The 16,074-nt window shown below is 38.5% G+C and overlaps 1 protein-coding gene across 2 annotated transcripts; it reads right to left on the bottom strand.

The window, feature by feature from the left end:
• Window positions 1-1,176: 1,176 nt before the first annotated feature.
• On the bottom strand, window positions 1,177-16,039 carry LOC139783085 (brefeldin A-inhibited guanine nucleotide-exchange protein 3). 2 transcript variants are annotated; one of them, XM_071722212.1, is made up of 22 exons: window positions 15,810-16,039; window positions 15,285-15,418; window positions 14,657-14,791; window positions 14,324-14,489; window positions 13,933-14,062; window positions 13,581-13,865; window positions 13,212-13,445; window positions 12,866-13,093; window positions 12,271-12,647; window positions 11,981-12,165; window positions 11,739-11,901; window positions 11,309-11,617; window positions 11,000-11,222; window positions 10,748-10,921; window positions 10,135-10,543; window positions 9,839-10,051; window positions 8,881-9,763; window positions 8,643-8,775; window positions 7,116-7,344; window positions 4,558-4,787; window positions 2,771-4,340; window positions 1,177-2,524 (listed from the first exon to the last, which is right to left on the bottom strand). In XM_071722212.1, exons 1-22 carry the CDS (start codon window positions 15,892-15,894, stop codon window positions 2,381-2,383), a joined length of 6,639 nt encoding a protein of 2,212 aa, XP_071578313.1. In that variant the 5' UTR covers window positions 15,895-16,039; the 3' UTR covers window positions 1,177-2,380. The 2 variants fall into 2 exon arrangements, with proteins under 2 accessions (XP_071578313.1, XP_071578316.1); XM_071722215.1 differs by having other exon boundaries at window positions 13,581-13,850.
• Window positions 16,040-16,074: the final 35 nt, after the last annotated feature.

Below are 16,074 nucleotides of genomic sequence, written 5' to 3'. Positions count from 1 at the left end.
TTTCACTCAAATTTTCCATCTTTGTTCCACAGTTTCTTTGTAATTTATCAGATTTGCACGCAATACATAAATCTTAAATTAGAAAGAACCGTTGAAGACAGCACAAAGATATACCATCGCATAGGAAATAATAGAAAATAATAGAAGATTGTCTAAACATACGTTGGAGTGAAATTACTACGTGGCTAAGAACTTAATAAGCGTCTTGGCGATTTTGCCGTTTGACAATATATATACGACGACGAAGTAATCTTCATAAGTAACTGGAATCAAAGTATAATAAGAGACTGGAAATACTAAATGTCTACTTCCCAATTATAAGTAATTTCCCCTTGTCTCCTTCTTTAATATATAACCACATCATTTGTTTCTATAAATAACTATAAGACTACTAGAAGTATTCGGAAAGCGCCTAAAACAAAAAGAAACCTTACTATCCCATTAAAATTAATTAAAAGTAATTGTCATGAGTAATTACATTTATGAAGCAAATCTACACTCCATTGCTTCTTCGCATTCATCAAAAAGTTAAATATCGTTAAAGAGAATATGTAAATTAATCATGGTATTCCGCGCATTTTTATTCCTTTTTTTTCTTGACGATAGATGAAGCGAGAGAAAAAATACGTTGGTACGATCAGAAGTGCTGCGCGATAATGGCTGCGAAAAACCGGACGAAAAATTCTTCCTACTTCAATGACTTCACACTTCGGAGAGATCTCTTCACTCTTCTCCCACTTCTCTTGCCGCGATGTTTACAGCCTCGACGCGTCCTGCGAATGGGACGCCACGAATAAAACCACGGAATAAGCTAAGGCGGCCGTCGCTCGTAAGCTTCTCTCTTTACGAGGATGACTCGACTCGTAGTCAACCGCAGACGAGAGTCTCCCGCCCTTTTCTACGTCCGTTAAAACGAACTGAAATACATTTCGTCTCGCAGGAAATGGTCGACATCTTTGGTACCAGCCGAGCATGGTTGATGAGAATAAATCGCGAAGTACTCGTGACCTCCGATCCAGTCTTTAAATACTTGATAAAATATTGCTCGAGGATCTTACACATCTAGCTTTTAGTAAAACAAAGCTAACGATAAACAAAAGATTGAAAATATTTACAATATACATTAAAAATAAATATTATATTCCTAAACAAAACGCGCAACAATCTAAAATAGTATTCAGATATTAGAATTCATTTATTTTAACGTTCATACATCTTGTTAGAGATACACGCGTTTCGTACCATATATCGTATATATATTTCATGGACGCGCTTTAGCTGCATTGAGATCCATAACGATTTCTCGTAATTCCCAGTCACTCTAGTTTTCGTACATCTAGATGCATTTTGGAGAAAAACAGAGGATACATAGGCACATTTTATTATCAATTATCAACCCTTTCATTTAAACCATCTGATATTCAACAACATTTACAACATTTATGGAATATACCATACGTAGAGAAACATCGGGGATAATATCTGATGTATACATCAACGTTCCATTATATTCTCTACATCAATCGCAAAACGAGGAAAATAAATTAATCAACAAATAACACCAACTACGCTTACGCAATGTGTAATATAAAATATTATTACATTACTATTATCTTAATTAAATTTACGCCAACAATGTTACGTTATATACAATAAAATAGAATACTTGCAAGGAATATATATATATATATATATATATATATATATATAGGTATTAATCCTTTTCAAACGTTAAAATCTTTCGCTCTTCTCTTCTACAAAAAAGATAATCGCTATTTATACTAGCAAAGAAAAACCTGCGCAAAAACAATGATATTATAATATATTCCGTTGTTTATCAAGAGATCATCTTGATAAAAGAATAGAGGAGTGCCAATATCACTTGTGTCGCATTTGCCACGAGACACTTTTCATTCGTCGCTCGTGTTTTCAAAGCTTTACGTTGGAAGCAAAAATCCGATACACCCGGCACTATGACCGGACCGCAAACTACAGTTAAGCGCAAAGAGCATAAAATGAGAATCGAGAGATGTGCATGCGGAATGGATCGTAAATAAAATCCTTGTCTCCGACGTGTCGACGTGTCGGCATATACGGAAAAAATAGAGACCCGCATGATAACGGAAACATCGTATTTTTTCGAATTCAATTTACTTGTATCGATTGATATATCAATTTGATCGACAATTGCGAATAAAATATATCGACAGATTTTACATCTTCTTCCCATTTCTCCTTTCAATTTTGCGTATCTATCACAGTAATAATAATCAAGAACTTGAAAAATAAGTCAAGCATGTTAAATAATTATTTCTTCTCGTTTCTCGAAAAGTCTTATAACTAAGGCCGCGATCGCGCACATACCTAAACTCGATCGCTATTAATTATTTGTCAATCCATAAAGCACAGCGATACGGTGAAAGAGAGCTGAAAGACGTTGCTTCAGGCTCTGATCTATGGCATGCCTGGTCAATATTCGTACGCCGCGTACGAAAACTGGAAGCAACGGTTCCAATCGTTCATCCTGTAAAAAGGTCCGCCAAAATTCATGTAAAAATAATTCAAATTGATAACAATTATAAATCATAAATTCAACAATTCTTATTTAAAAAATTAAACCGAATAAGTAACATTTAAAAAATTAAAATTATTTCCCGAAACAATTTCTTACCTTCAATTTTGACGTTGATATTAGAACTTATTACGATATATTACAATGAAAATTACATAATATATGTATTAGATAAAGAGAAAGATTGAAAAAACTCACTGGTAAAGCTAAAGCCCATTCCAATGCAATGCCCAAAGTGTCTGCCCAAGCTTTCCTATGAGCCTCGCTGTCTTTATTAACGTTTCGCCTTTGAATTTGCACTTCCTGGTTAACGATCGACTGGCTCTCAACCGTAGATGATTCTTCTTCGTCCCGCAAAAAGGGATTTGTTCTAAAGCCACGCTTGCTACGTTCATAATCGCGCAGTAATTCGTCTATATTGTCAAGGATCTGTGAAGATTTAGAATTCTTTTTGTCCTCCTCTTTGATACTTTCTTCAGGTTCGCGAGACTCGCTGGAAGGACCATCGGACATCGTCCAAGCAGGTGTTCTACGCAGTTCCATCACCGACTTTGGTCGAGGATCCACAGAATCGACCAGCAATGACTTATCTTTATCTTCAAGTTCTGCCGCCATGACGAATGTCAAAGATTTCCGCCTGGATAATGGACCCACGTCGCTACCACGTCTTTCTAAATATGATTTTTTATGTAAAAAGCCTTCATCGGAAAACGAATTTCGATTTAGCGTCTTCATATCAGCCATGGACGTTCTCATAGAGATTGACTCCATTTTCCAATGCGAATCCAAATTATAAGAGATATCGTCACGACTGTACATCATCTTGGGAGGTGCTGGAGTCACAGCATTATACTTGGCATCGATGTAACCTTCACTGGAAGTTCCGCCGGAACGATCGAGGTAAACAATCTTCTCTGTGACCGATCCCAATCTGGACATCGGTCTAGAGTCGTCGGTTTCCGGTTCGGACTGTGGGCCGGAATCAGTTGAATATTCTGCGGCCAGATCCGACAACCTGAAAGGTCTCGGGTCGTTTTCGCTCTCAGCTCCAAGCTCTTCCAGGCCGCTCTCGTCATCCAAGTTTGGATTGTATACGTCATCTGGATAATCTTGATCATCCTCTTCGTCACCATCCGGTTGGTTTTGACGAATACCAGGATCTTCTTTCTCCGACGACTCAACGAGGGCTGGCGTACTAGAAACGAGCCGATCGTCAATAGGCTCCTTCCTAGTAATCTCGGGATAATCATCGGGTTGGGCCACCAACAAGAATATCTTCCTCTCTGCAAAACTGTCGACCTTGGTATACTTGCCATCCTCGTCAAGAACTACCTCGACGTAAGTCTCGCAAAGCTCATCAAAAATTGTACGGAGTTGCCGCAGATATTTATTAAGTTTTCGGTGCTTGATGTCGTAAACACATTCTCTGTCGCCCAGCCCTGTGCCCAGAATGGTCTTTACCAGTTCCAGAGTCGCGTGAAGCTCCTCTATCTCGCGTAAACATAGCTCGAACAGCGTGATGATTTTAATGGTCCAAGCAGCGGCCGCTTGACGATATAGATTAGCCGGTTGCTCGAGATTTGCTACCTTTTGCACCAAGAATTTCAGGCCAGGTCGGCAATCGAACTTTAGTGCGGCGACGTATGAGAAGTCCAGAGCAGAAAGGAAAATCTCCACGTGATGCGGACTCAGATGAGACAAGTAACTCCGTTTGACGTTAGGATTAGGTGAACTGCATGGCGTTGAATGCGGGATGACGTGAGATAAACTATGGAAAAGTCGAACATCGAGTATTACGCAATTATAATTCTACATTGATTTTTGCCAAGTTTTAATCAAAGTTATTAACGTAAATTAAACTGCCGATAACCAAATTCCACGTAATAAATAATCGATATATCATAATGATATATCAAATATGTGTTAATAATATATTTGCTACATTATTATGGATTAATAAATGCAAGAAATAATCATAGACTAACCTTGAAATCGAAGGGCCGGCACCTTGAAGAAGAACACTCGCGATGCAATGAAGCAGCATCTGATGTACCAAAAGTCCGACTACCAACGCACGCAACTGGACTCTAACGATGTAAAGGTCGGGATTGAGAGTAGCGCCTACGGCAGGAGGATACAAAAGGAACACGTACGACCTTTCATCGGATGATCGCGAAGCATCTTCGACCCGTGTTTGTTCCTCCAGGAGGAACACCTGAAGACACAAGTACGTGAATTATTAAGTCTAAACTAGTTTCAAGCAGAATTCTGAATGTATGATATGACTATGACGCAGTTCTTGAAGATCTAGTGAAATTTTGTGAAAATTTGCTACACTTTGCTATAATAAAGCAACCGTTAAGTCTTGGTAATATTTTGGTTGCAAGTAAGATTATGTTTATCATTATCAGTTCTGAGTTCTCATAATAATGCATTTAAAAATGTTATGCAAAAAATTTTTCAATTAAGAATACATTATCATACAATATGTGCAATAAATCGTTTCTAATAATTTTTAATTGATTGTGAGAAAATAATCTTAATTACAGTAATAGTAACGGTATGCTCAGCCTAACACGACTCCACAATTTTTTCCAATCAAGATAATGTGTGCAAACTACGAAAGCTGCAGCTTCTGTAATACGGTGTCGTGTACCGTTACCTACATGTTGCTGTGACAGTGAAATTCTAGCCATGGACCCAAGCCATGGATTTTAATAGTGATTCGCAAGATCGTGCTAAATAAAATTGAAATGATGTTTCAATCAACACGACGAGATCCTTTTTCATAAATTTTACGAGATGAAAAGAAAAGAAATTACAAAAACCGTATTGATTCTCTTTGAATCAGAATATTTAAAGCATTTTTCAGCAATTTGTTAAAAAAAAAGAAACAGTTGACAATTATTCTCAAAGTTAATAGATACCAACAAAACAAAAAATTTCTGTTTAAAATAAAAATTTGATTTATAAAAAAAACAATTACCATCACATCATTAAACTTTTTTTCTTTTCTATCAAGGACTTATGTGCAATTTATTTGACGATATCTATATCTTCATTACTTGAAAAGGATCTCGTTGAAGCGCCTCTGCAGCCCAATCCGTGCCTTCTACCAGCATGTGCAAATGTTAAAAAAAAAACCTGGTGATCCAGATCGAATGACGTTTTCTCGTCGACAGGCGTATTCCAAATAAATGATCTTTTGTTCAAGGTAAAGGGTGAGTGAACAGTCAATCAGCTTATAATAGGAAGCTTTATATTTGTTGAACACAGTCATTCAGCGGTACAAAAATACATAGGAAACATTTTGACTCTGTCACGTCGTCAATATCAGCCACATCGAACAAGCTTGGAATACATCGAAAGCGATCAGTCGATTATGCTTGCGCCATTATACTCAACGTACATATAAAATACTCGTGTTCAATGTATACATAGGTGAAGTATATTACTCGGTATACGAAATTATTTGTTAGCTAAAAGTAGCTTCTGAAATTGCTCTTGATTCAAATAAGACGTGAATGCTAAAACTCGGCCTGTCGACGACGACGTGATGGAACGCCTCCACGACTCTGTGAATCACTCGGCGTGGATGTCAAACATTTATCCACGTTATTCTGCCGGTCAGTATGGTGAATCTCGATACGATACAACAACATAATTTTTTTTCTCTGGGTTTGATTGTTCTTAAAATCCATGACGTGAGTTACCGTGGTCGGCTAGAGCCATTGGGGGCCTGTGTTCGTCGTAGTGTTAGTGTAATCGGGGGGTGTCGTGTGCTGCCTACAACCGATGGGGTAGGAAGTAGTGTGCTGGTCGATCAGTGTCGTCTCAATGGTCGTCATATCCTGGAAAGGCGTCGTCGGCAGTGACGCCGCGCTCTGCCTCTTGATGGCAGTCAATACCTCACGCAGCTGGCTCACCTGGGAGCAAGTCAGGTCAGGAGGGAACCACCTGTGTCCCTGTATCTTTATCTTTCTTTTTCTCTACTTTTCTCTCCCTCTCACACACACATCTGACATTCTTGCACTCGTTACTTCGTCGCAACACAACACACATGAATAACGCGATACTAGAAGTTTATTGGGTGACAAGATGTCTATACAGAAGAAAACTCATCTATTATCAAATAGATGGTAGCGACCGATCGTAAAAGTTTTCGTGATAACTGTGAATTTTAAACATATGATATTTTCGCATCTTGTATTTAGCACTAATTGTCACAATCAATTTTGATTTTTATCTGTTTTATGTAATGTTATTATTTTAACTGAGAATTAATCGTACTTAGCGATTAATACGCTATACGAGATATAAGCCAAGAACAATTTTAACATCGTGATATGTGAATGATAAATGTAAAAATGAACTTCTCTCCTCGAGTTAGGGCAGAATCTATATATTCCGAATGTTTCGTCTCGTGGCTGCGAGGAGCACATCGATAAAGCACATTGAACGTACAACAATTAGAAACGACGGAGAATATCGGTACTCTCCCCCGCGTATGTCACCTCTCGAAAATAAATCTCGGATTACTTACCTGAGCAGCAAGTTGTCGCAGCCTTTCCGTTTCTTCCGGTGTCGCGTCTCGGCGCGCTGCGACCTTCACTTGGGCGACGTCCCCGTAAAAGGATTCCGATCTGGGTGAGAAAGCCATGGTCAGCTGGTGCAACTCCTGCAACGAATTCGAACAGGCGCGGTAACACGCGACACCGCAGACTTCCCATTGTTCTGGAGTAAGGAGTGGTCCGCTGCTCACCAAAATGTGCCTGTCAAAAACAGATTTAATTCTTTTTATAATTTGTTAAACCGCTTAATATCTCTTATGATTTCTAAATAGAATAATAAATAATAGCAACGATAATATCAAGTAAAAGATTTAAATTTTTTTTTCTACGGATATTTCTTTAATTTTTTATAATAATTAAAACACGAAAGAGCCTTTCAACACCTCTACAGTCTACAGTCTACATTGCTATCGCGTTGTTCCGTAATAAATCTCACAAGGACACGGGCAACGATCGGTGAACGGTAATCGGATTTCTCGTGCTACCGTGTCAACGATAAAGTTGGCCAACCCCTTCCGCGCGGTCTCTCGAGCAATCGCTCTTTCATAGCTATGGCGATCAAGCGAGAATCATCCGATCCGCTGAATGTTGTGGAAATGGGTTGTCTACCTACACTAAGTGACGCTAAGATTTCAGATCAGAATACCGTTCGGTTCGTCATTCGCGTACACAAACCTGCTCCGTTTTTAAATTCCGGCGTACATACAACACGTGTACATCGATACCTCGGGATCGGCACCGATTCGCGGGATCGTGTTACGGACTCGGTCCGGTTAGATGTATATGTCTACCGTGCACGTTAATATAGAGAAAATGCGCCGATGACTCTCCAGGTGGATGCAACATGCAACGTGTGCAGTCGTTAGCATGACGCTCCGAGGGTGTCGAGTGTCGGTGGCTACTTTATCCCACCGGACAGCTTGTCAAGCTTCATTATCGTCTTACACGCACGCTCCGCGCCACCGTAACAGCGATATACCTATCTTATCTGTCCACCACGAGATACATTCCATCAAACTTAGTCGATACACCGATTCACCCCGAAAAACTGAAAATCGACGCGATAGAAAATCGATACGCTAATATATAAATAAATACAGCGTTACTGCAATCACACACAATACAAAATTACATAAGAAACAGTACTACGCTTTATTCTCCAGTATTAATTTTATGATCCAGCTTTCCTAATTGAATTTACGAAATAACCAACGACAACACGTCGTTTCAATCAGCCATTAAAGAACCACCTTTAGTACCATCGCCATTATATTCCGGTTTTCTCTCATTTTTACTGCAATCTCGTATTGTTGTTAATGCCATCAAACATCGATTTTCTATGCACAGACAACCATCGCGCGTTAAACCGCGTAAATATTAACGAAGCTCGCGCGAATCGCAATAAAAAGAGCAAACGAGCGGACAAGCAAATTACTTCGGCTCGCTTCGGCTGGCTTTTATGTCGCGAGCTGGAAATGTCCTCCGCGCTTTTGACTTACCTGATGCAAGCGCAGCCAAGACGAGCTATACTCTCCGTAGGCTGTACAACGCATTCCGCCATCACTAACAAAAGCTGTTTCAACATTAGCGTCGTGGCAGGTAAATAGGCATCGTTTCTAACAATCTCTGGACCTAAACAGTAATTAAAAATAAACACAAACGAACAGAGTAGCAATCGCAGTCTTTCGCATAATTTCTTCTTATCTTTATTTTCTAGTTTAATGTTTTTCGTATTACCTTGTAAATGTGTCAAATAATCAACCACGAGATCTGTTGTGAGACCGCAACACTGTTTGAAATTGGGCGCAAAGTTGTCCCATCCGCGAAAGATCTTAGACGTTTTCCTTAGCCAATTTTGCACCATGGGCAATAGTAGATGATTAACGCAGTAGAGTCCAAACGCTGGCCCGGGTACATTCAAAATATCGCGCAAGAGATGGAATAGAGTCTCTAGAGTATGCGGTTGATAACGCTTTGGACAGATCATAGTTGCGCTTGCCAAGCCTTCGATAAGGATGTACCAGACCCTGAGGATACCACTAGGCTTGTCCATACTCTGCAACGTGGCGATAGGATGAGCGTCCTTGTCGATCAATGGAGTCAGAGCGTCGTATGATTTTTCCGGAATAACTTCCTGCATCGACTCGATATGCTTGTCGAACCTAGTCAGCTCGAGATTCGGAATAATCGGATCCACGTATTGCGGAATCGTAGAGACTTGAATTCTCTGGGCTGAATGGAAGATCGGGCAGGCCGGCATCCGATACATCGACGACAGAATATCGCTGCAACTCAGCAGATACTTCAAACTTTCAACACAGAGTCTCATTCTTCTCGATTCTGCGCTATCGATATTCTCAGTCTCTTCAGCTTGAGCTTCGTTATCACCGATGCCTCTCACGTGTTTTAGCAGGCATAAGATACAGTCCAAAGCGGCGTTAGCAAAAACCAACGTGTTGTCTGTTGAGAGGAAGACTCTGAAAACTTCTAACAAAGGCGCCGATTCCACCGAATCTGAATTGTTAACCGACGCCACTCGGAGAGCGCCGAAAAGTGGACGCCAACCTGAACGTATCTCAGTACGATTTGTTTCAACGAACTCACAGATGCAACTAACAATCTGAAAAATTTATAGTTTGCAATCTAAATTTGTAAGTTTGTGCTTTACACATAATTGTGAATGGCTAATCCTTACTTGATCCTGTACATCGCTATCGCAAAGCTCAAGACACAAAAGGTTTTCAAAAGGTTTGAAGAGCGCCTCGTTAAAGTGAAAATGCGGAAGTTCTATCTGTTCGTTTAACAAGGCCGCCATGGAATCGTGAATGCATTGAACGGCTTTCTTCGAAATGCTACGGTCCTCGTGGCAAGCCGCCTCCATGAAGTGTGGTCCCAAAATAGTCCATACCTGAAAAATTATTTAATTTTTGAATCGTATAAATTACAATTGTAAATTATTAAGTTGGATACATTTATATACTGCTCTCTTACCCCCATTATATGTATTAAAGGTCTGCCACTCTTTACACACTTCAGCATAACTTCACCTAAACGAGCTAGAAGTAACACATTCATCTCGTTTTCTCTCGGCTTACTTCGTCTCCACCAAAATTTCTTATTGTCTTTACAGCCATCGGTGGTCTTGAATAATTGCGCCTTGCTGGCCTTACAGAGAGCCATGAGAAATGAGCAGAGAGCTCTGAGATTCAGTTTAAGTGCCGCATCCTCGAAAAGTCTATCGACTTGCTGCGACAGCACGCAAATAATCTTGGCAGCATAATCCGCTGGCAAAATGCCATTAAATTGGCTGTCAGCATTCGATTCTTGGATAATCTCCGGAATCGTATCTGAACTGGGATTTTGCGTGTAAGGACTCGAAAGAAAGCTATAAACGTCCACGCTATATAAAAGAAATAATCAAAAAATTAACAAATAAATTAAATACAAGATGTTAGAATTCTGTAAAATATTTATCTTGTAAAATAAAATCTTTAAAATACTTATTAATCGATCGGCATACTAATTAATTAGAGAATAAGAGCCTGAGAGAATTTTTAAAAGAAATAATATCAAATAATTAAAATGTTGTAATATAGAATTGTACCAAGATTCCTCATCATCAACAATGTTGAAATTTAATCGAAGCCTGTCTTGACCATTCTTAGCGTCGCCATTTACAGCATCTTTTTTTTCCTTCTTCTGAGAGACTTTGGGCAGTGACGGATTTTGATTCCGTCCGAAGAAGTCATGTTCCAGTTTACTCACGTAGAGGCAACACCTTTTTCCAAATGCATAATCTCTTTAATATATTATATGTAAGAAAAAACACGTTGCTGTGTTTTGGAGCGTCACTTACGTGAAAACATGCGGCCAGCAATCGCTACCATGACTGCCTAGTTCCAGACCTCTTCCCAGAAGCACATCCATACTGAGCGCGTGAGATGTATGAAGATTGGTCGCTTTATTCTGCAATTTAAGTCGAAGAACGTCCTTCTTGCGAGTAATCTTCGAAATGGATTGTTCCGTGCAAGCAGCTTTTGCGAGAAGGGCAAAAATGGAGCCGCAGCGATTCTGTAAACCTGTAATAGAGGAGGATAAGATAAGATAAGAAGATAAATATATAAAAATTCTATTTAAAAGAAAGAATATATATATATATATATACCAAGCACGTTGCTTAATGTAGCAGCCTTGTGAAGACCTTCAAGCGCCAAGACAACCGTGTCTCTAACTCCTCGTCTACCACCGTCTCTGTTTAGGATGCCTTTATTAGTTTCCTCCTTAGGAGGATTCAGTCCCGTTGTGAGAACCGTCATCATACTGCCCCAGCAACAAGTCAGCACTCTTCGGGAGAGTTTTGCGCCAGCCTCCGCTTCCGGGGTTGGTTCACTTCGAGAAAGTTGGGCTCGTTCTAATCTTATGTAATCAGAAAGCAATTGTCCGCCTCTGTGACTGCCGGGTATACCATCCACGTCTATAAATTGCATAATAAATTTTAATAGTTACATTTATTAAAAAATTGCGATTTAGTTAGATATTACAAAATATAATTTTTTATTAACATATTTATTTCACTAAAATTTAATACTGCGTACCCGTGAGAACATTGACCAATGCATTATTCTCCGTGGAGCTAGGATTGTAACCACACTTCTCGAGTAAATTACATGCGAGAACTTGTTGATACAATTCCGAGAGCCATGTGGCTGAAAGATAAACTAATACACCCGATCCGTGCACCTCTTCCACAAATCGTTCCTTAAAAATAAAATTAAAGAAAATAAACACAACAAATTTGAAAAGAATTAAGAAAAAAATTATTTGCGATTAGACATACCTCGCTAATTGGTATTTGCCGACCTTCCTCGTGATAATAATTTATTTGGATTAATTTCAGATTGAGAAGCAATGCCGCATACGTCGCTAGGTAAATTCCATCAGCGTTCATGATCGTGATTAACGCACATGAATCTGTACTAGTGTCAGTTTGTTCCTGTATCTTTTGTTGAGCTACAAACACCCCTAAAATATATCAAATATATATCAAATATATAAATTTATCTCAATATTACAATAATGTAAATTTTGCGTATTATTTTATAAGCTTTATCAATGACGGTTATATACCTTGACAATACTCAGAAGCAAAGTTCTGCAACGCCTCGTCCACCTCTATATTACTTCGCAAAGTGAGGACCATGGGTATGAGATCAGATCTAAGCGTTCTTACGAATCGCCTGGCATTGTGTCTCTCTACGTCCACATTGCATTCGTCGGCCACTTGTCGACCCACATGAAGACACTTGGGTAATTTTTTCAATCTCAGTCTCTCGTATTCATTCTCCGTTGTGCAATCATTATCGTCAAGACTATTTTCTTCCTGAACCTCATCCGATTCATTTTGCGGACCTTCAGTGTCCGTTGAATCGCCATCTTCTGATGGTCCATGCCCAGATGAGTCGGAATCTGAGCCTATACCTTTCTTCATTAATTCCAATTGTTCCCTGAGAAATAAATATTATCATAAACTATATGTCTACATATATATATATATACATATATATACATATAATATGAGAAATAAAAAGAGATACAACAAAATCGTTAAAAAAATTTATATTGTATTTTTATAAATTAATATTAATAACATATATTTTTTATTAATTGAATTTTTTAAATAATTTAGCAAAATTATTGAATGACTCATTATCGTTGCATTTACCTATATGTTTTTGGCAATCGTGCCATGCTTTGGTAAGTCAGAGGTCCGCGATAATCACAGGATTCTAAATCTTCGTACAAACTATTAATCGTACAAGTATAATTATGATTAATGGCCTTGCCCTCGCATAATTCTTGAAGCGCTGACAGCATGGCGACAACGCAGGAGACACTCGCGTGCAATATAGCCAGTCCACCCGTTGTTGATTCCTCTATCGAATCCATGGCTCTAGAACACAAATGTATAAAAATTTGAAAAAAGATTCAACTAGCTTAATTAAACAAAATTTTATTTGAACTTTTTTATTTATTATTACAACAAAGATTGTGTTGCAAGAAATACTTACAATCTCATCAATGCCATGTCACTTTGTATATGGCTCGACCGATCTTCTTCAACAAGCAATGGTCCAGCAAAATCAACCATGCGACTGGGACTACGCAGTAATTCCTTCAATGCTTTTAAGGGTTCTAGACGCTGCTGTGGTGGTGGATATAGCAACATTCTGTGGAACACAGATTCTAAAACTGGTCGCAACGGGCCAACACATCCTACTAATCTTACTAATTCCGTACCAATGCTGAAAAATATATATTTAAATGTTTTGTACAATATTATATCACTTACAAAATATTACATGTTTTACACAAAAAATTATCGTAAAGTAATGTTTATGACATGACAATAATATATTCTGAACGTTCTATATTTTTACCTGTAAACAGTTTTAGCCTGATGACTGTCGAAACTCAACGATGTAGCCAAGTATCCGGAACCTCTGCCAACCTCGTTCTCCTTTCCCTCCCGAGAGGTAAAGGTTTTATCTACTCGAGGAGTACCTAAAAAGGCTATCAAGGCTGGACAGAACTTCTGCCATAGGAAAGTCGTAAAGTGTGTGTTAGTATGAATCTTTTGCGGTAGTGACGATATGAGCGTATGCAAGCATTCCAATAGGAAGACTACAGTGTTCCCGTTTCTGCCATTGCTGGAACAGGATTTCCTAAATATTATTATAGTATTAAACATAATGACTTTTACACCATTAATTTTCTAAAATGCATTTTTACTTCTGAGCCTCGTCCAGTTTGCTGCACATGTACTGCAAAATCGGCAGAGCCTCGTTAAAACATGAAACACCTCGCTCGCGCACATTTTTATTCCGTTTAGCATTCTCGTCCATCTCCTGACACTCCTCGTCTGCAAATAAATACAATAACGCATAATAATGAATATCGAAATGCCACGCTGGCGATGCATTTGCAAGTATTAACAGTACGGTATCGTCAGGCATTCTTCAACCCGCATGCCATCGGCACGCGATCTTGTAATTTATCGACCAAACAACTGTATTCGAAAGTGCTATGTCTGGAAGCTATTATCACTTTTTAAAGCAAAATGCATCGTCAGCGATATTGCAATGTTAATTTTGTATTTTTTTCGCTCAAATTTCCATGTTACCTAAAAAAAGACAAAACGATCGCAACGTTTGACTAGTTGCAGCCTGTGCAGCTGTACGCACAGCTTGATTGCCATTCTCGAACGCCTCGCAACAAGTAGTCAATATAGCGATAATCAAACGGCCGTTCATAGTCCAATAAGGAGAGCAAGCAACTTGTAGCAAGACCTAGAAAAGAAAGGATGAGACATTACCTGCGATTAAATTTATGATTTTAAAGCAAGCATTAAAAACAAGAAACATGTTATATATATTTTTAGATTCTGATTAATTTTCTTGTCTTCTTTTCAATATACTCGATATAAAAATATTTTTACAATTACAGTAAAACTCACTTTGAGCATATCCGTTTGTGTGTCATCAGATTGCGAGACGATGGAGCTCATGGCGTGCAACATTTGTGCAGGCAACCATAACGAATCATCTTCTGGCTCGTAAGGTGATTGGAATCTGTCGTCTCTTAACATTTTCTACAAATGTTATTTTAATTTTTAGTTTAATTTTGTGACATTAATTTGACCATTGTATTTATAATTTAATCAATAATGTTTAATAAAAACTCCAATTATAAATCAAATCCATCTGAATAAATTCCACTTAATTAATTGCAATAATTAATCTATCCAAATTATTTAATCTTTATTATAAAATTTCTAAAAAAAAGCCTCAAAAGAAACTACTCCGATCAAAGCTAATTAAATGTCATCTGCCACAGCGACGTGACTTTACTTAAACTGTCGCAGCTGTTCGTCGGTATCTATCGTTTTATCGCGTACAGTTCCGGAACATACATTTCCACAAGCGGTTACATCAATGCTGGCCGACATACGCGGAAAGAAAAATAGTCCAAAGATAAAACACAAAAACATTCTTTGGTACGAACATTTTAAGATCACATTTGCATTTTTATGCATAGACAATTTATTTTTTCGCACAAAAAATTATTTTCATTATGTTACTTACGTGCAATCCCGCAAGTCCGAAAGCAATAAATTTGCTTCTATTACTTTCCAGTGCTAGCTGAAACGTATGTAAGCATTTTGCGCGCAGTTCGTGCGGTGGATCTCGTAGTAAGCCTTGCTGCTTCTCCAGAAAATCTGCAAGGAAAAATAATATCCTCAACACAAGAAAAGCAAGTCCGAAAGTCCTAATATGTTTGAGAAACATATTTGTTTTCGATGACTATAATATTATCAATCATATTGCGCCATTATGACACGTATTCAAATTGACATAAACTTAAAGAATAATTTTGCATTTGTAGTGAACGCAAAGATACTTAAATATAATCAAGTTAAATTTATATAGAAATATTTATAATAATGTATATGTATGCCATTATATTCATCACGGGAGGGATGCGAGTGTCAAGTCTGCTTGACATCTGCATGTCTGAATCCGAATGAAGAAGCCTCGAATAAGAGCGGCTTTCGTGGAATAAATATTTAATAAAAAATCGAATCAAAATAAAAAGCCTGATGCACTCACCGTGCGCTTCTTGCGCCGATTTCCGTAAATGTTGTAACCTCGCATTGTTCGACTCCCTTATGATCTGCAGCAGGAGATCCTCCATGACACGACGGGCTACAACCGCTAACCGCTACCACGCGACTGATCGATAACAGGAGGGAGTGCCGTGCCGATGCCGATGCACACAGCACACCACGCTGACCACGCTTCGCTTATACATGCGCACTTCCAGGAACGTAAAAACTATCACCCTTGAAAATGCTGACATTAGATTAGAAATAAT

The sequence above is a fragment of the Temnothorax nylanderi genome, unplaced genomic scaffold (genome assembly GCF_030848795.1).
Source record: "Temnothorax nylanderi isolate EJ_2023f unplaced genomic scaffold, tnyl_v1.0 TNYL_tig0008_pilon, whole genome shotgun sequence".
NCBI classification, from domain to species: domain Eukaryota; kingdom Metazoa; phylum Arthropoda; class Insecta; order Hymenoptera; family Formicidae; genus Temnothorax; species Temnothorax nylanderi.
This window is presented reverse-complemented; position numbering and strand designations above follow the sequence as displayed.